A 19,078-nucleotide genomic window follows, 5' to 3' on the forward strand; every position below is an offset into this window, starting at 1 on the left:
CCGCAAATGGAAGAAATCATCACAATCGTCAGACTATCTTCACGACATGTACGCGTATACTCGAGGAAACATCCGTTCCGCACAATTGCGTGCTCAGGTCCGATGACACAAAATCTGGAAGAGACTGTGCGCTTGGTGGTAAATCACATTCATTAACAAAATACGCACTGCACACACACGCGCGTTCAATCCTTCAAGAAAACCTCAACGGTGCCGCCGAGATACGAGCCCTGGTGGCTGCGCTCAGCACCAACGATAACGTTGCGCTTGCCGTCGCCATCAACGTCCGCGGCAATGAAAGCAGCGCCAAAGCGCGAGTCGGCCTCGTTGGGCTGGAAGACGGTGGATGCGACATGGCCAGGGCAGGGCTCGTACAGCGGAAGAAGCCCGCAGTCGTGGGAGGTGGCGTTGCCCGTGGGGAACTTGGCGCCGCCGTGGAAGACGTAGACGATACCTTCCTCGCCGGCAAGCAGCTCCTCTGAAACATCGTCGGTGCGGGTGGGCGCCGAAATCAGCACGTCATCGACCTGGTCGTCGTTGACGTCCGCGACAACCACATGCCAGCCAAAGCGAGCGTAGCGGCGATCGCCACCCAGGGTCAGCGCGGGGGTGACTTGGTTGAGCGTCTGCGCCTTGCCAAGCAGGTCTGCAAGGCGAATCATGTACACGGCGCCAGCCTGGTCGAGCGAGTCGGCAATGCCAGCAATCTTGCCTTCAACGGTCTGCGTCGGGGCACCAACAATCAGGTGGGGCTCGGAGAAGCTGCCAAGAGGGGAGCCGATGGCAGCCGAGAGACCCAGCTTGCCAAACGACTGAACGCCAGCGAGCGTAAAGATGGGGTTGGAGGCCGACTGGGCGGGAGCAAAGCCGAAAATCTTGCCGACAGACTGAACGTCCGAATCGGAGAAGGAGCAGCCCGACGAAGCGCAGATGCGGGTGGAAGGGGCGCCAACCAGCAGCACGCCTGTGGAGTTGGTTTCGGGCGACGAACGTTCGACCGAGACGTGGTAGCCAAACCACGCGTTGTCCATTTCGCCCGTCATGGTCCAGTCGGCGTTTGCCACAGTGAGGGACTCGACTTGTTGGCCGTGGTTTGCCGAAGCGCGGAAAACGTAGACGGCTCCTCGCTGGTTTCCGCCAGCGGGCGCGTACGGGGCGCCGACAACGAGATCCGCGCGAGCGTCCGAGTCCAGATCTCCGCCAGCGAGACGCCATCCGAGGTTGTGGTAGGTGTCTTGGCCCGAGATGACCGTGCCAGCGGTCGTCGACAGGGTGGATCCCTTCTTTCCGTAAAACACAAAGACCTTGCCAGTGTACATGATGTCGCCAGCGCCGACCGAGGGTGCGCCGACAGCCAAATCATCAACGCCATCAGCGTTCAAGTCAACGACTGCCAAGGCGCTGCCAAATCGTCCATAGAGGTCCTGGCCGTCGATGACTATTGTAGAAAACAAGCAAACAAAAAACAAAACAAATAACGAAAAAAAAAAACCCAACCCAACGTAAGCGCAAACAAACGCTTCGCAGCACAAACAACCCAATTCCTCCAAGTCACATACTCAGGTTGGCCGCAGCGTTCAAATCAACGTTGTGGAGATCTCCCTTGGCGCCGTAGACAATGTACACGCGACCATGTTGGGCGTTGCCAGCCTCGCCAGTGCCGGGGGCGCCGACAGCAACATCGGCGATACCGTCGTTGTTAAAGTCACCGGACGCCATGGCCCAGCCAACGCGGGAGTGGTTGGTCGAGGTCGTGAACAGACCGGACGCGGGAGCACCAAGCGCCTCAGCCTTGGCCTGTCGCGCAGTCTCGCGACGAGCGAGCTCCTCTTCCTTTGCGGCGAGAATGATAGCCTCGACCTCGCGCAGGGCCTCCTTGACTTCGACGCTGGGCTCCAGGTACGCGCCACCGTCGGCAGTGCGCGAGATCTTGATGTCGGAGAGCGAGAGCTTGCGGGGCTCAATGACGCGCTGCAGACGTTCGCCAAAGCCCTGGCTGTTGGCGCATGCACGGCGGTTGGCCTGCTGCGGCATCTTGGGAGACTTGGGGACATCGTGGGCGTCCGCAGCGGCGCAGCGAACAAGCATCGGGTTGTTGTTGAGGTCGCACGTTTGGGTGCCACGCTCAACCATGGGGATGGAGGCGTTGTTCCAGATGAGCTGCGTCCAGGCAGCCATGTCGTACACGCCGCCGAGGAAGAACTCCATGAACGACTCGACGAGGAAGGGCGACTTTTTCGAGTAGCTGGGGAAGGCCTTGGCAACCGCGAGGCGCTCGCCGAGACGGCCGAGGAAGAGCCAGGCAGTGCACTCCTCGACGACAGTGGCATTGATGGGGTTGACGCCATAGAGCTGGGTGTAAATCTTGAGCAAATCCTGCACGGGAATGTACCACTTGCCAATCTCAGAGATGAACTTGAGCTGGAGCTCATAGTTGGCCACGACGTCGCCACCCTCGTCGCCAACGCTGTGAGCGGCACTGAAGCTGCCATGGAAGTTTTCCTGCGTGTTATTGAGTTTGTTTTTTGGGAGGGGGGGATGTACAAAACGAAGTGAGCCAACACAACAAAACAAGGTCAAAACAACTACAATGGCACAACCGCCCGTGGTGTCGCCACCGCATCTCGAGACGTACGTTGCCCATGGTGGAAAGGAAGCCCTGCGGAATGCCCAGCGCGTGCCAGGAAATGTCCGCGACCTCATGCGAGACAAAGCCGAGGTAGAAGGCGACGAGCTTCTCTGCAGCCTCAGACCACGGGCGCGGGTAGGCCGAGCGGATGTAGTTGGCCGTGGCATTCATGAATGGCGTCCAGTGGGTGTCTTCCGAGACGTAGCCAAAGTTGCCCTTGAAGCAGAGGCTGTTGTAGTAGGCATCTGTCGAGAGATTAGAGCGAGTGAGTTGGAGATTTGCGGTTGAGTTGGGTTGAGTTGGGTTCTTCATCCGCCAAGGCAATGCAGCAAAAAAAAGTGCATGTCATGTCGTGGAGGGGACCGACCTGGGTAAGGGTTGCCTGCCTGGAAGGCGTCCTGGTGCTTGAGCGCAATCTATGAGGAGGGGGGTTTTGTGAGTCAAATTGGATTGCTGCTGTCTCTCTCTCTCTAGCTCTCTCTCTCTCTCGTTCTCCTTCTCTCTCTCACTCTGACTGTCGATGCTTTGCGGAAATGAGCGCAGAAGTCGTGATGCAGGATGGCAGCAGGTTCAAAAACTCACTTGTTTGTAGTCCTCATGCTCGACGGGGTCGAAAAAGTCGAGTGCGTAGCGGGCGATCGTAATGTGTGTCGAGATGCCGCAGCCCTGCACGGCGACCACAGCGACGCAGAGCACGAGCAGCGCGCGCACCACCAGCGTCGTCGTCATCGCAGACGAAGAAGGAGAAGAAGAAGAAGGAGAGGAAGAAGGAGAGGAAGGCAAAAGGAGTGAAAATTGGACTGGAAATTGAAATTGGATTGGAAATTGGATTTTGTTATTCTTGGCAATGAACAGCAGCCGAACAGCCGACGGGACGACGGAGTTTAATCGAAAAAACTTGCGCAGTGACAACGAAATAGACAAACACACAGAGAAGCAAGAGCGAGTTTGATTTGAGACACGAGAAAAGTGGGAGCGAGCGAAAAAGGGGAAGGGAAGCGAGGGGTGGGACGCGAATGCGAACAACCATTGGAACACGAACTTATGTCCGCCACCCAACCTCCACCCACTTGGTGCACTTGGAGCAGCTGATTGCAATGATAACGTCAACACACACGCACGTAATTAACTCCAAAGTCAACAAAAAATGAAAAATCGGCGGGCGGACAAGCTGCTCAAAAGATAAATGTATTGTGACATGACACCAAGCACAACATGAAGAGCCTCAGAGATAGACTGTAACAAAGAGCAACACAACTCACAATGATCAACGATCGTCATCGTAACGCCCTCGCTTGGAATCGCGAGTCGACAACTCAGTGTCATCCTTTTCTCGTGCTCGGCGTCCTTCGTCCCGAGCGCCGTCACGGTCGTCTTTTCGGTCACTGCGACGCTCATCCCGGTCGCCTCGACGGTCGTCATCTCGACGGCGTTGGTCGTGGCTTCGTTCCCGATCGTCTCGTCGACCGTCACGTTCGTCGCGACGATCGCTACGATCATCTCGGCGAGAATCGCGCCCTTGGTCATCTCGACGATCACTGCGATCGTCGCGTCGGGCGTCGCTGCGCGAACGTTCGTCACGACGATCATCACGACGGTCATCACGTCGATCTTCGCGTCGATCTTCGCGTCGATCATCACGACGGTCTTCGCGCCGTGAATCGCTGCGAGTGCGGCTGTCGTCGCGGCGCCGGTCTGACGAGCGCGAAGAAGCACTGGGACGCTCGCGAGAGTCGGAGCGCTTGGATCGCGACCGAGATCTCGGGTCGTGGTTGGACTCCGAGTCCGAGCCGGAGCCCGAGCTGGATGATGATGATGATGACCCTGAAGACGATCCGCTCGACGAATCCGAATCAGAGTCCGAATCAGAGCCGCTCGACGATCCCGACGACGATGACGATGAGTCCGAGTCCGACGACGAGCTGACAGCAGCGGCGGCAGCCTGTGGCTCGGGGTCTGGGACTGCTTGCATGATCATCTTTGGCGCGTTGTTGTAGTAATGACGAAGATCGTCTCTGAAAGTGGGAGATGGGACATAAGAGAGGCGCACAACAAACAACAACAACAACAAAAAAGGTGAGCCAAAAACAATCCAACGCGAAAAAACAATGGAAACAACCATTCGGACGCAGCAACCACTCCATCATCGAATAAACGTACGCAAGACCGCCTCGCCCAATACCAACGAAAAAGTTGATGGCAAAGCGCATGTTCTTGGCATTGTCCTTGGGGAAGAGCCCAGCAATGTACGGTTGGAGGGCCTCCATCTTGAAGCGCTCGTTCAGCTTGGCCAAGCCGATATAATCTGACAATTCTTGCAGCAGCTGTTTCAAGAAGATACGACTCGAAGAGGTGGTGTCCTCTTCGGTCAAGCGAACGTTCGCAAACACAGTCCAGGGCAGTGCGTCCGTGTAGAGCAAGTGCGCGAAAAGCCGGCCAATGTGGCGAATTTTGTTCGTTTCAAACCTATGAATTGTGTTGTACTGGTGCGAAAAGGGTAGTTCACAGTGAGAGGCAAGTAGTCTAACGTGAAATCCGACCTCACGTCCAAATCAAACAAAAAAACAAAACGGAACAAGAAAGCAAACAAAAAGAAAAAAAAAACCTACATATTCCTGGAAGCAAGTCTCAAATGATTCACAGAAGGCACCTCGCAAGCGACACAGACGTTCTGCCAAGTCGGCGTAGAAGCGAATGAAGGAGCGTTCTTGGCCGCAGCATTCGACAACCATTGTCGCGAGAATCATCTGCAGGGAAGATTTGCAACACGACGGCAACAAGGGGTCAACAACACTTTCTCCACATTCATCGACCCGTCCATCAGCAACACACAATAAATCCACATACCTCCATGCCGGGTTTAATGGTGTTCTTAAGAAGCTTGTGCGCACACTCTTCAAAGCTGGCGCTGCTCATGAATGTCAGGTAGATGGTACGACGAAGGTTGACGGCCTCTTCGCTGGTCTGGTCCAGAATGCTGACGTCGGTCTGCACCTGCTCTGACGCTTGCGATTGCTGCTGCTGCATGTTCTCGGCATCGTTTTCCTCGTCTTCATCATCGCTCTCGGCTTCGTCGTCACCATCCTCATCATCGTCGTCCTCTCCAAGAATTTCTGCCTTGATTTTCTTGTACTTTTCTTCGTTTGCAATGAAGTTGGGATCGGCACGGAAGATGTCTAATCGCCAGAGGCGGAAGCAAACGAGCAAGGTGAGATGAAACGCCCACGTCCCGCAACTCACACCCACACCCCCCCACTCACGCAAAATTCAAGCACTTACCCAGCTGCTCCTCGGCATTCAACTCTTCGTCGTCGAGAGAAATCACATGCATGATTTGGTCTTCGTCTTCAACGAGACTCAGACCCTCCGGAATGCTTGGGTTGTCCTTAAAGTTGTCCTTGCGAAGGGCAAACATGACTTCGAGCATGTACTGGATGCGAAGCGAGACGTTGCCGTCGTGCAGAATGGCTCGCAGACGCTCAAACGCAGCGTCCAGCGCCCGAGGCGAGTTTTCAGCGAGGAAGGCGCCACATTCGCGAATAAAGGTGGTGGCAATCTCGACGGAATCATCGGTGGGTCGCTCGAGCAGCAGCGTAATCACTTGCAACGCGAGAATTTCGTACGCAACCTGCTGGTTGACCAGGTGGGCGATAAAGCGGGTGGACGAGATGCACGCCTGCTTGTTGTTGCGTCGGAAGGCGCGTCGGAACTGCAGCACGAGGCGCTTGAGAATGAGCTCTCCGGCCTGAGGGAACTTTGTGTTGATGATGGCTGTGAGCGCAGCATAGACGGGTGTGAATGTGGGCGACGCGGCCTGCGCGCGAATGAAGGATCGCGCCAGCACACCGCGCCCGCGCACGAGGTTTTCCGAGAAGATCTCGGGCAGAATGTTCTGGATGTTGGCCGTGTTGAGCTTGTTGACAATGCCGTTCAGCGACTTTTTCAGCGCCTCCCAAGACATGCGCTGGAACTCGACGCTGCTCTTGTCCTGCATCTGGCTCTGCATCATCCGCAACCGCGCTGGCGGGATGTACACGCCGCCGGTCGGTGCCAGCGTCACGTCTGTCGTGCGCTTGTTCAGCGACGGCTCGGCCACCACAGGTGCAGGCGCCGGTCGTGCCTGGTGATGATGGCCATCATCACGACGCGACGACGACGACGACGACGTCGCGGATTGCAGATCGCTGTGCCGGGCTCGACCGCTGCCAGAGCGCGACGGGTCATCGCGGTAGCTGCTCCGGGACGACGAGTCTCGCGCATCGCGGTCTGCATGGCGATCGTGCCTCCACCGGGAGGAGGAGGAGGACGACGACGAGTGATCGCCATTGTCTGCTGCTGCCTTTGCATTGCGGCTGCGTTCCCCGCTGGAGCTCCGGCTGCGGCTGCGGCTGCTCCTGCTCCTGCTCCTGCTTCTGCTGCTGTCGTCGCTGTGGCGAGATGAGCGGCGGCGGCGTCGGTGGCTGCTGCGACCAGATCGCTCGTCTGCACTCGCGGCTGGCTCATCGCGCCTTTTGTCGAGATCGCTGCGTTCTGACTGCTGGGCCGCCCTGCCACTGCCACTGCCACTGCCAGCGGGTGACGGCGACCGGCGGCGTGGTTGGCTGCCGTGGCGCGAGTCGGGCGATGCGCTGCGGCTGCGGCTGCGATTGTCGCTGTCTCGGTCGCTCTCCCTTTGAAAAAAAAAAAAAAAAAAAAAAAAAAAAAAAAAACAACGAAAAGAAATAAAGAAAAAAAAAAAAAAAAGAAACTGAGCATCCAAGTCGCATAAGCATAGATTGGCATGGCAGAATCGATTGTACTGTGAAATAGAAATCAAGAACAACAGCAGAAAAAAAAAACAGAAAAAAAACAAACAAACAGTCAAGGGCCGAAACAGGTTTACAGCAAGTCTTGAGACTGCTGCTGCTGCTGCTGGGGCTGTTGGTACGGCTGCGGCTGCTGTTGTTGTTGGTACGGCTGTTGTTGGTACGGTTGCTGTTGGTACGGTTGCTGTTGGTACGGTTGCTGTTGTTGATACTGTTGCTGCGGCGGTGGTTGCTGCGGCAGCGGCGGGACGGGGAATGGATGGTACGGCGGTTGCCCAGGAACACTCGAATTGGCATGCGCATCTGTCGAGGAACCGGGGTAAGGTTGGTGTGGGGCAAATGCTGGAGGGGGTCCCTGCATCGGATGGTACATTGGGAAAGCAAAACCAGGTGGCATGGGTGGCATCGGCGGCATGGGAGGTGGCGGCAAGGGCGGCATTCCATGTGGATTGGAACCAGGCTGATGCTGCTGGTGGTGTTGCTGTTGCATGGCTTGAAAGAACGATAGGGGGATTTGCATCGGGAAACCAGGATGCCCAGGAGGCGGAGGCGGTGGGAGACCGGCAAGAGCAGGAAGCGGGGGAAAAGGTGGGACGGCACCACCTGGGAATGGCCCAGGCGTGGTGTTGCCCGAGGGAGCTGGCGCGCCACTGCCACCTGGCATAACGGGTGGGTGTGGTGGAAATCCAGGGAATCCCGCAGGCATGGGTGCACCGCGGGGAAAGCCGGGGGGTATCATAAACACCATGGGGCGTTGCACCCCATCTGGTCCCACCTGCATCGGACCAGGACCGGGCGGCAAGAACGGGAAATGGCCCGGTTCTGGCGGAGGGGCATGGGTGGCGGCAGGTCCATGTTCGCCGGCGCGCTCGACACTGGCCGGCTCGTTGTGCACACGCTGCTGCTCTTGTGTGCTAGCCTGGGTGAGGTCGTCGCCGCCCCAGCGGGGCTCAGGCGCCGGCTGTTGTGGTGCAGCAGGATGCTGTTGTTGTTGCGTTGCAGACGAGGATGGATTCTCCTCCCGAGTGTCCATTGCCTGCGACTCGTCGTGAGAATCGTGCTCTTCATGGCTGTGAAAATCGACGAACGAGGTCGGAGGGCGGGGTCCAGCCGAGCGTGGCGGCTGAGGGGCCGAATCATTGCTAAACTCGTCAGCGTCAGCACCGGGCGCATACTCAAAGAAGGTCCAAGCGCGAGGCCCCTGCTCTGCCTCGGCAGCCGGAGCAGACGGCTGGCCAGCAAAAGAGCCCTGCTGAGGTGCATGCGAGTCGTCAGCAGCCGTGCCAACCTTGTCGAGATTGAACTCTTGGATGTGGAATTCAATCTCTCCCAGTGCTTTCCTGTTGCCTTGTGGGCCATCAGCTGCGGTTGCCTTTGCCTGCAGCTTGCTCTCAGCAATAGCAGCTCTGGCATCTTTTGCGTCCTTGGCCTCTTGCCTTTTGTCTATCAAATACAACGATAGGTTGAGTTTTTCCGCGGGTTGTAATTTTCAGCGCGAAGCGGCGTGCAAAAAGCCTCATGGGACCGGATCGAGCCGGGTGTGGCACACATACCTTCGATGGCAGCCTTTTTCGCTGCTTTGGCGGCTTCCTTTTCTTCGGTGCGCTGCAGTTTTTTGAGCTGCAAATCGGCCTCTTTTTGCTGATGTTTCTCCATCCGCAACCGATGGAGTTCTTCCGGTGCTGCAATAGGGGCAAAAAAGATCGAAAAAAGACAGCGGTCAAACGGGCATGGTTGTGAGCTCAGGTAGTTCCCTCCCAAAAAAAAAAACGCCTGAACAACACAAATAGCACGAACATTGAAAAAACAAAAAAACCAACCGCTTAGCTTACTGTGCTTTATCTTGTCCGTTCGCTCTGCCAATGCCCTCGATTCTTCGCTGTCCACGGCAAGCATAGCCAGCACCTTTCGTGGAGCTGCCAGTGGCTGGTCGTGCAGGAGTGGCAGAGATTGTCGATCTGGCGACAAAGTCAAAGGTCAATACATCAATCATCATGACTGCCATTCCCAAAGAATGGAAAAAGAGCCACCTACTGATAGGCCGAGACTGATGCATCGATGGCATGTTTGCCGGCGAGTTGAATGTTTGGCGTTTGACGGTTGCGGTTTCTGCACACGGAATCGCGCACAGTCAGAACAACAGAAGCTCGTACATCTCAAACGCGACCAACAACCAAGATTCGTACCCATCTTGCGCAAATCTTCTCGCAGACTGGCCGACTTTGGCGGCCGTTTCAGCTTGAAATGGTGTTTCGTGTCGGCAAGCGAGTCGAGAAACTGCTGTGGGTTGGACTGTGGATGGAAGGTGGCAAACTGCTCTTGCATCAATTGCACTCGCACCTGCGAGTTCAAGAAGAGGTAGTCGAGCGGCAGCAGCTTCATCGGAGTTTCCGAGAGAACTGAGAGGAACAACGAGAAGTGAGCGAACAAGGTTGGAAGCAGCTTTTGGACGACTGAGCAGCACAATAAACAACACAAGTTGCACGCGTACGCTTTTCGCGGAGCTCGCCGTGCGCCTGCGTGATGAGACTGGCATCGTTGTCCCACGATGGCATCAGGGTCGAGTCTGCAGGGTAGCGCTTGAGCAAGTCCCACACGAGGCGAACCCACTCGTCCTCGTCTCTGCCGGCCACTGCGAGCAGCTCCTCCAGCTGCGTGCGGAACTCTCGCATGTCGCGCTTGCGGATGCTGAGGAAGGAGAGGAGGACCTGTGGATTGGATTGGATGCAAAGGGGGGAGATGAGAGCGAGTGATGAGCGTGTTGCACAGCACATCATCCACCCATCCGTCCGCCATGACACACACACACACACACACACACACACACACACACACTACCTTGACTTTGACGGACGCGTCGAGCCCGTGCCAGGCCTCGCAGATGGAGCGCAGGACGTCGGGAGTGAAGGACTGCACAATGACCGAGGCGCACCACGGATCGTCTGCAGGCAGTCGCTTCTGCAGCCACAGCGCAATGTCAGCCGTTGGCACATGCGATGCTGCTGCTGCGGCTGCTGCTGTTGCTGCTGCCGTAGCTGCGGTTGTTGCGGACATGCAGACGTTTGGTTCAATGCACAAAGACTGAGCTGCTCGTTTTTTGTTTTTTTTTTTTTCGTTTTTGGCGGGAACTTTTTCACAATGTTTGATCAGAATGCTGTAGTGCCAATCTCTTGCTCTGTGATGACAAGTGTCGGTCAGCTACATGTCAGTCAGTGGGTGGATGGGTCAGCCCCGACGAACTGTAAACTGCCGATCGCTGCAGCAGCATTGGAATTTGAGCTTTTGGCTTGCTTTGCTTCGGCAATGGTCAGTCGCGCGGCCAATCGGCTTGTGCAGCACACTTTGAGCAAGACACTCTGTCATCTGCATGAACCTAGCTCGGTACGAATGCGACGATCGCTTCACAGTTTTGCGTTGTTGATCAATGAATCCAATAAATTTGGACGTTCGGCAGTCCTTTCATTCTTGATTTTACTTTCTTTGACCCCCTTTTTTCTTTTCTGCTCGTTTTGTGTCTGAGTGCATTACTTTGTTCCTGCGTTCACGATGCCGCCGAAGAGGAAAGGAACGCCTGGACAGCGCGCCGTGACCGAGCCGCCAAAGTCGGGCGACATGAAGAAGCCGCAGAAGGCGCACTACGGCGACACGAAAAAGCGCGCTGTTGGCGTCGACGACATGACGATGCTCTCCAAAGGTCAGCCAGCAAAGTGAACGCAACAACGCAGGCCATGGCGAGCTCGAGATGGAGGGACGTGGACGCGGAGGGGCGGGTGAGCGGGGGGGGGGAGTCAGTAGCGGCGGAAGGGGAGGCAGATTTGAGAGGCGAGCGATCGGATGATGGCTCGCTCCGTTCGCTTCGACGCTCAGCTGGACGCACACTTGCAGACTGCACTGCTTGTTGGATTCAGTGCGAGGCAGTTGCTTGCTGAGGAGGCCAATGAATGGGAGTCTAAAGTGAAGATCGAAGCAGGAATGAGTTGGAAAAAAAAAAAAAGCAGAAACCAAAAACAAAAAAAACAACGAAGCAAGTGACTTGATTGACGATTTGCAGCCGAACTGTGCAGCGACAGGAGTGATGATCGAGAGTCAGAGACAGAAAGCGGAGGACAGCGTTGAAAGATAGACAGGAGAGTGGGAGAAGGAGAAAGAGAGTGGAAGAAGGAGAAAGAGAGGGAGAGAGGGAGAAAGAGAAAAAAAAAAAAAAAAAAAGAAAGAAGGAAGGAAGGAATTGCTGCGGTCATTGGAATTGCATTGGAATCGCATGCCGCTCTCTCTCTCTCTCTCTCTCTCTCTCTCTGTCTCGTTCTGTCTCATCGCACTCTCGTTCGCACTTTGCCGCCAGCAATGCAGTCGAGCCAATCCGATCGCAAGCACAGAATGCACTCGTGCTCGTGATGAACAGCGAACTCACAAATCTGCAATCAGCCAAAAAAAAAAAAAAAAAAAAAAAGCTGGATGGAATTGCCTCCTTCCTTATTCAGCAGTTTTCAATGTGCTGAGCATTGAGTATTGAGTGGGAAAGCGGCTCCACCACTCAACTCATGCGAGCCAACAAGAAGAAGAAGAAGGCAAAGACAAGTAGATATTGAACGAGTCATCGCACGCGAAAACAGGAAAAAAAACAGGGGAACAAAAACCGGAAACAAGAAATCTGAACTCACAATCGATCGTCTGTCTGTCTGCTCTGGTCACAGTCCAAAACGAAAACATCAACGACAACCTCAAGCTCAGATTCGAAAACAAGACCATCTACACGTACATTGGCCACGTCCTCATCTCGGTCAACCCGTACCGCGACTTGGGCATCTACACGACGGAGGTTGGTTTTGGAATTTTGTTTGAGGCTGAACGCGTCCTTGCGGAGGCTCATCCGCCAATTTCCGGTTGCTTTTTGTTGCGAGCGTAGATCCTCGAGTCGTACACTGGCAAAAACCGCATCGAGATGCCACCGCACGTCTTTGCGATCGCCGAGGACGCGTACCGCACCATGAGCGCTTATTCGGAAAACCAGGTATGGGGTGCAATCTCTAGAATGCGGGACTTGCCAGCAGTGTGCGATTGAGAAAGCTTGCCACTCACTCACTCGCTCGTGTTGTTGTTGTTGCTGTACATGCTAGTGCGTCATTATCTCTGGCGAGTCGGGAGCAGGCAAGACGGAGGCTGCCAAGAAGATTATGCAGTATATTGCTGCCGTGTCTGGTGGTGGCAACAAAGCCGAGCACGGTACGCCCTTGAATTTGGATTCTTTGGATGTTCGTTGTGGCTCTGGAACTAATTTTCCGCGACCTACTGCGACAAAACAACAACAGTGAAAGACATGCTCCTCGCCACCAACCCTGTCTTGGAGGCCTTTGGAAACGCCAAGACACTCCGAAACAACAACTCGTCGCGCTTTGGCAAGTACTTTGAGATTGAGTTTATCGACGGCTCGCCCGGTGGCGGCACAATTCACAACTACCTGCTGGAGAAGGTAATTGGAATTCGGAAGGAACAGATCAATGACTCAAACAGCGCTTTTTTTTTTGGCATTCTCACTTTGTTGTTTTTGCCCATTGTCTTCTTCTTGCCCTTCTTCCTCTTCTTGTTGTTGATACTGCGCAGTCCCGCGTCTCATCCCAAATCCGTGGCGAACGCAACTTTCACATCTTCTACCAGCTGTGCCGCGGCGCGTCGCAAAAGTGGCAGACGGATTTCAGCATCTACGGCCCCGAGTCGTTCACGTACACGTCGCAGGCGGGATGCTTGGACGTGCCCGGGATGGACGACACCCAGGACTTTGCCGAGACGCTGAATGCGCTCAAGATCATTGGCGTGCCAGAAAAGGAGCAGTACGACTTGTTCCGTCTCGTGTCGGCCGTCCTCTGGCTCGGCAATGTCGAAATCGCCGAGAATGCCGACCAGGCGTATGTGACCGACCCCAGCACGCTGGCACATGTTGCGTACTTGCTCGAGGTTCCCCAAGAGATGCTCGACGCGTGCTTCCGCGAGCGCCAGGTCGAGACCAAGCGCGGTGGCCGACGCGGCACCTTGTACAATGTGCCGTTGAACGGCGCGCAGTCAGCGGCGGTGCGTGATGCCTTGTCCAAGTCCATCTACAATCGCATCTTTGACTGGCTGGTCGAGCGCATCAACGTCGTCCTGTCTGTCAAAACCAACCAGCCGCTGGTGGTCGGCGTGCTGGACATTTACGGCTTTGAAATCTTTGACAAGAACGGCTTTGAGCAGCTGTGCATCAACTATGTCAACGAGAAGCTCCAGCAGATCTTTATCGAGCTCACGCTCAAGGCCGAGCAGGAAGAGTACGAGCGCGAGGGCATCCAGTGGACGGCCATTCCCTTTTTTAACAACAAGATTGTGTGCGATCTGATTGAAGAGCGCCGCCCGCCCGGCATTCTTGCCATCATGGACGACGCTTGCGCGACCGCGCACGCCGATCCGGAGGCTGCCGACCGCTCCTTGCTCCAGCGTCTCGGCACCCTCTCGTCGAACGCGCACTTCTCGTTGGGCGGCGTCAGCTTTATCATCAAGCACTACGCTGGCGACGTCACGTACGACGGCGCCGGCATGACGGAGAAGAACAAGGACCAGCTGGTCGTCGATTTGCTCGAGGTCATCAACGCCTCGTCCAATGCCTTCCTGAACAAGCTCTTCCCTGAAAAGGCGGATCGCGACACCACCAAAAAGCCCACGACGGCTGGATTCAAGATTCGCACTTCCTGCAACGAGCTTGTCGAGGCCCTGATGCAATGCAACCCGCACTACATTCGCTGCATCAAGCCCAACGAGAGCAAGTCGCCCACGGAGTACGACACGAAACGATGCCTGCACCAGATTCGGTATCTCGGCCTGCTCGAGAACATTCGCGTGCGTCGCGCTGGTTTTGCCTACCGTCAAGTCCACGAAAAGTTCCTCGAGCGCTTCTACCTGCTGTCGCGCCGCACTTCGTATGCCGGCGAGTACACTTGGCAGGGCGATGCCGTTGGCGGAACCCGATGCATTCTGGAAGACTGCGGCATTGCGCGCGAGGAGTGGCAGATGGGTCGGTCCAAGACCTTTTTGCGCCACCCAGAGTCGCTGTGGGCCCTGGAGCACCTGCGTGAGAGGTACTGGCACAACATGGCCATGAAAATCCAGCGTGCGTGGCGCGGCTTTTTGCGCTACCGCAACGAGTGTGCTATCCGTGTCCAGCGCGCCTACCGCTCGTGGGTGGGTCTGCGCACCTTTTTGCAAATGCGAGACTATGGCCACGACGTGCTCAGCTTCCGCAAGGAGCGCCGTCGCTTCTCGCTCATCTCGCAGCGTCGCTACTTGGGTGACTATGTTGATTTCCGCTCGGACATGACGCTGCAGGGCGCGTGCGGTCCGACCATTGGGCGCGAAAACACAATCTTTTCATGCCGTTGCCAAGTGCTCGTGCACAAGCTTTTGCGGGCGAGCAAGCCTGCCCCGCGCTTCCTCGGCGTGACCGACCAGGCCATGTACCTGATTGCGGCAACCGTGGAGAAGAACATGGCTGTGCTCACGCTCGAGCGCCGCATCCCGCTGTCGTCGATTGGTGGTTTCTCCCTGTCGCCCTACCAGGACGACTACATTGTGGTCCACGTTCCGACCGAGTACGACACCGTGCTCATCACGCCGTTCAAGACCGAGCTCGTCACGACCATTGCGTGGCATCGCGGGGGCAATGTGCAGGTGGACGTGCAAGCCAACATTGAGTTTTCCAAAAAGCCCGGCAAGAAGAGCGTGCTCGAGTTTGCCAAGGACGAAATGGCCGGCACCGAAGGTGTGTTGAAGAAGGGCAAGATTGTGGTGGCCTCTGGCTCGCCGTCCAACTCGGTCTCCGACCCTCCGTGCCGCAAGCGCCAGGCCGCTGCTCAGCCAATCACCAAGGGCCGTCTTCTTAAGAAGGGCGGTCCCTCGAATCGACCTGCCAACAATGGCGCAGCTGCGAATGGCGGCGGTGCCAGCGCCTCGAGCGCCTCGGCTGCTGGCAAGAGTGCTGGCAGTTCGAAGGGCGCGGCGCCTGTGGCTCCGCCTCAGAGAAGCGACAAACCGGCCGCCGCGGCTTCCAATGCGGCGCCAAAGTTCCGTGCGACCTTCCAGTACGACTCGACCGACCCTGGTGAGCTTTCCTTCCCCGAAGGAGCAGTTCTCGAGGTCCTCAAGAAGGATCCCAATGGCTGGTGGCATGCCAAGTACCAGGGCCAGGAGGGATGGGTGCCATCCAACTATCTCGTGGAGGTGATTGAGGCCAAGGCAGCGCCTGCACCTGCAGCAGCTCCCAAGCGTGCAGCACCTGCAGCTGCAGCTGCTCCGGCCGCCGACGACAGGGACGAGGACGAGTCGAGCGGTCGAGGCACGGTTTCTCGTGCTGCCGCCGCCGCGCCCAAGCCTTCTGGTGGCGTGGCCATGCCTGCTGCTGCGGCTGGAGGCACATTGCGAAAGGCTCCTGGCGCGCCCGCCGGTGCTGGTGCCGGTGGTGCTGCTGCTGGTGCTGGATCAACTCTGGCTGGAGGGACTGGCACGCTGCGCAAAGCGCCTGCAGCCCCAGGTGCCGCTTCTGCTGCCGCTGCCGCTGCTGTGCCAAAGCCAGCCCTCAAGCCAGTGTGAAGCCGCCGGGCTCTGACTCGGCTGTTCTCACCAAGCCGAAGCCCGCGACCACTCCGGCTGCTGCTTCTGCTGCGAGCTCGGACGACTGGGGCGAGGATGCCGCAGAGCCTGCGGCCGTTGCACCCAAGCCCAAGCCTGCCGCTGCGTCCGCCGCATCACCGCTCAAGCCCGCCGGACCTCCCAAGCCAGCTGCCGGCGCCGCCACCAAGCCTGGCGTTACTGCTCCGGCCATGAAGCGACTGTCCTCTGGCGCCGCCACCGCGACCTCGACTCCGTCTCCTACACGCCGTCAGCCTGCTGCTGGCGCTGGTGCTGGTGCTGCCGGTGCTGCTGCCTCTCCGGGAGCTGCCACTCGACCAGCGCCAGGAGCTGGACCGGCGGCTCCCAAGCCCGCTGTTGGCGCGGCGGCGCCCAAGCCTGCTGCTCCTGCGTCTGCTGGCGGCCCGGTGGCTCCCAAACCCGCACCCGGTCCTGGCGCACCGAAGCCGGTTCCAAGCGCAACTGCACCAAAGCCCGCTCCAGGCGCTGCTGCTCCGAAGCCGGCGCCCAGTGCCGGAGCGCCCAAGCCCGCTGTTGGTGCAGTTGCGCCCAAGCCTGTGCCATCCGCCGGTCCTCCAAAGCCAGCTGCACCCGGTCCAGGCGCCGCCGCACCCAAGCCCGTGGCGAGCAAACCAGCGCCCGCCCCAGCTTCCAAGCCGGCGCCCGCTTCCGCTCCCAAGCCAGCTGCAGCCGCACCGAAGCCCGCCGCCGCCGCAGCAGCAGCGCCGAGCAACCCCGTTCTTGCCAAGGTGAGTTTTGTTTGATGAGTTGTTTTTTTTTTTTTGAATGCTTTGATACTCACTTTTGACTTTTGGGCCTTTCTTGTTTTTGTTTTATCTGATCCCTCTCGTTTCAGGCATTGCCAAAGCGCCAAGACTCGGACGACGAAAATAATGACGACGAGTGGGATTAAATCCTCCCTTGGTCGCCTGACTCTTTTGGAGTCAATCATTGCTCTTGATATCAGTGTGTTCTTTGTATAAATGTGAGAAAGTTTAGCGTGGCATGAAATGATTAAACTTAACCAAAAAAAAAAAAAACCTTCATTTCGATCAGCTACAGTTTCGTGTTCTGTTCAAAAAACCGCACAACGCATGCAAACATAAAATTGAACAGCATTTCCCGCATCATGCATCCAGTAGGCGGTTGGTGGCGCGCATCACGTCATTGTTCGACTGACGAAGCGCGTCCAGCACGGCTTCTCGCGTAAAGCCCATGCTTGTGAGCTGCTCGACAATTTCGTCCGACGGTGGCTCTGGCTCGCGGCGAGCAGCTGGGGGAGCTCGCGCGCGTGCCTCTGAGTTTGGCTGGAAAAATGGGGTCTGTGGTCATGAATTGGCGTCAGTTGGGAAAAGCAGAGCAGAGAACGTGAAATCGCCACACTTATGAGCATGGCTTCGCTCATACCTGAATATCTGGCCGACGGGCACGGCGCACACGCACACCAACAGTGTCGCGAGAGTCGGCAGAGCCAAACCAAGGCTCGACATGACTGGAGAAAAATCGTACAATCGCACTCGGAAGCAGGAGGGATTGAACACTGGCAATGTTACTGCGGTACAAGAGTCCAGCCATCACGCCGCACACTGCAGACACGACAGAGCTGGAGCCACCGACTGCAAGGAGCTGTTCATGGCATGGGGCGCAGAGTGATGCAAAAGTTAGACAAGATTCAAGTCGTCAAGGTTCAGAGAATTGAACCACCGCTGTACCTGAATCGCCGCAATATACGCAAAGGACTTGTGAGAGAGCTTCACGCCGCAGAATCGATAGGGCTGCGAGGCAGGGACTTCGAAAAAGAACTGCACGAGCAAAGCGTAGATGATACCGTAGCTGCATGTGGAATTGAGCCGGGATGGGGTTGGGGTAGAGTGAAGGGACAACGGTGTCAAAGTGTTGCCGATGCGTGAGAGACGGACGAGATTGAAAGCACACAAATGGTTGCCAAATACAAAACCAGGCGCGATGCTCAAAGTCTCCTTGCAACGAAACTCACAGGCCAGACGCCGCAGAGAAGGCTTGTGATTGCACGACAACGACGGCACTCAGTTGAAGAAGTGTAGCGAGCGCTCCTGCAACCAGGACAAGCGACTGTGCAGGCGGTAGAGAGGGTCAGTGGCGTGCGAAAGCGGCTTTGTCAAAAAATCTTGTTAAGATACAAGAAGCACCATACCGCAAACTTGGCTGATCCGTATTGACGCTCAAGGACGCGCATGTGGTACAACACGGCAGCACCCACGACGAGTTCCGATGGGGAGGAGAACATGACTGGTTGCGTGAGCAGCCGCCAAACCTGAGAAATACAGCCACACAGCGTCCAAAGGGAACCGTGCAGACTGAGCGATCGCGGCAAAACAAGCAAAGACTTTGCGTCGAGGACACCCCAATCACGCAAGCGTGCGGTGGTGCTATGTGCGGCGGGCTTGCTGGCTGAAGCTTGTCAGGAGCGAACAAACAATACCTGGAGTCCCGCGACTGCGGCAGGGCTGAACGCGAGGCCCATGTCGGCTGCCGAGCCACCGTGCAGATGGTAGTACGCAGCGAGCGTGGTTGCGCCAGAGAGGCAGAGCAAGCCTTTGGTGACGGAGGCACTGTCTGTGAAATTTGAGCATCAGCAGCAGACTGTGAGTGGATGTGTCTGTGCCGCTCCCACTCTCAGTCTCGCGTGCAATCGCTTTGGGGAATGGGATGAGAATGCTGGTGGTCATGACATGATGGCTGGGATGGATGGATGGATGGATGCACGACCAAGCAGCAGAGAAACAGCGAACGCAACGAATGAATGGCTTACAAAGACCAGCCGTCATCGCTTCAAGAATAGCTCGGTCGAAGTGTAGAAAGTGTGCGAGACAAAAAGAGTTGGACTGAGCAAGCAACGTAGATTAAGATGATGAACGATGGTGTCTTGGAGTGTCGAAGTCGAATGCCGACAAGTAGCGGTCAAAACGCAACAAGGGTAAGAGTTGAGCGTGAATGCGTTGAAATGGGTAGACCT

General features: G+C 56.6%; 5 protein-coding genes across 5 annotated transcripts; 1 reads left to right on the forward strand and 4 right to left on the reverse strand.

Moving 5' to 3' along the window:
• Positions 1-127: 127 nt before the first annotated feature.
• On the reverse strand, positions 128-3,424 carry CAOG_04498 (glycosylphosphatidylinositol specific phospholipase D1). Its single transcript, XM_004348276.2, has 5 exons — positions 3,212-3,424; positions 2,997-3,045; positions 2,636-2,874; positions 1,560-2,502; positions 128-1,438 (listed from the first exon to the last, which is right to left on the reverse strand). The coding sequence occupies exons 1-5, from the start codon at positions 3,356-3,358 to the stop codon at positions 186-188; spliced, it is 2,631 nt and encodes an 876-aa protein (XP_004348326.1). The 5' UTR covers positions 3,359-3,424; the 3' UTR covers positions 128-185.
• A 377-nt stretch (positions 3,425-3,801) lies between these two features.
• Positions 3,802-7,149, reverse strand: CAOG_04499 (cell cycle control protein). The gene is made up of 5 exons (XM_004348277.2): positions 5,909-7,149; positions 5,477-5,805; positions 5,239-5,376; positions 4,790-5,112; positions 3,802-4,644 (listed from the first exon to the last, which is right to left on the reverse strand). Exons 1-5 carry the CDS (start codon positions 6,636-6,638, stop codon positions 3,897-3,899), a joined length of 2,268 nt encoding a protein of 755 aa, XP_004348327.2. The 5' UTR covers positions 6,639-7,149; the 3' UTR covers positions 3,802-3,896.
• Positions 7,150-7,507: 358 nt separating this feature from the next.
• On the reverse strand, positions 7,508-10,506 carry CAOG_04500 (hypothetical protein; the record flags this gene model as incomplete). The annotated part of the gene is made up of 7 exons (XM_004348278.2): positions 10,273-10,506; positions 9,926-10,142; positions 9,621-9,833; positions 9,469-9,543; positions 9,267-9,392; positions 8,988-9,116; positions 7,508-8,877 (listed from the first exon to the last, which is right to left on the reverse strand). The coding sequence occupies exons 1-7, from the start codon at positions 10,486-10,488 to the stop codon at positions 7,508-7,510; spliced, it is 2,346 nt and encodes a 781-aa protein (XP_004348328.1). The 5' UTR covers positions 10,489-10,506.
• A 391-nt stretch (positions 10,507-10,897) lies between these two features.
• On the forward strand, positions 10,898-17,112 carry CAOG_04501 (myosin-1). The gene is made up of 7 exons (XM_004348279.2): positions 10,898-11,128; positions 12,129-12,253; positions 12,341-12,445; positions 12,552-12,657; positions 12,744-12,904; positions 13,036-16,832; positions 16,940-17,112. The coding sequence occupies exons 1-6, from the start codon at positions 10,981-10,983 to the stop codon at positions 16,042-16,044; spliced, it is 3,654 nt and encodes a 1,217-aa protein (XP_004348329.2). The 5' UTR covers positions 10,898-10,980; the 3' UTR covers positions 16,045-16,832; positions 16,940-17,112.
• Positions 17,113-17,123: 11 nt separating this feature from the next.
• Positions 17,124-18,938, reverse strand: CAOG_04502 (hypothetical protein). The gene is made up of 7 exons (XM_004348280.2): positions 18,875-18,938; positions 18,545-18,678; positions 18,257-18,376; positions 18,080-18,174; positions 17,796-17,916; positions 17,491-17,709; positions 17,124-17,405 (listed from the first exon to the last, which is right to left on the reverse strand). The coding sequence occupies exons 1-7, from the start codon at positions 18,888-18,890 to the stop codon at positions 17,211-17,213; spliced, it is 900 nt and encodes a 299-aa protein (XP_004348330.1). The 5' UTR covers positions 18,891-18,938; the 3' UTR covers positions 17,124-17,210.
• Between the last annotated feature and the right edge of the window lie 140 nt (positions 18,939-19,078).

Source organism: Capsaspora owczarzaki (assembly GCF_000151315.2).
Source record: "Capsaspora owczarzaki ATCC 30864 unplaced genomic scaffold supercont2.6, whole genome shotgun sequence".
Taxonomy (NCBI): Eukaryota; class Filasterea; order Ministeriida; family Capsasporidae; genus Capsaspora; species Capsaspora owczarzaki.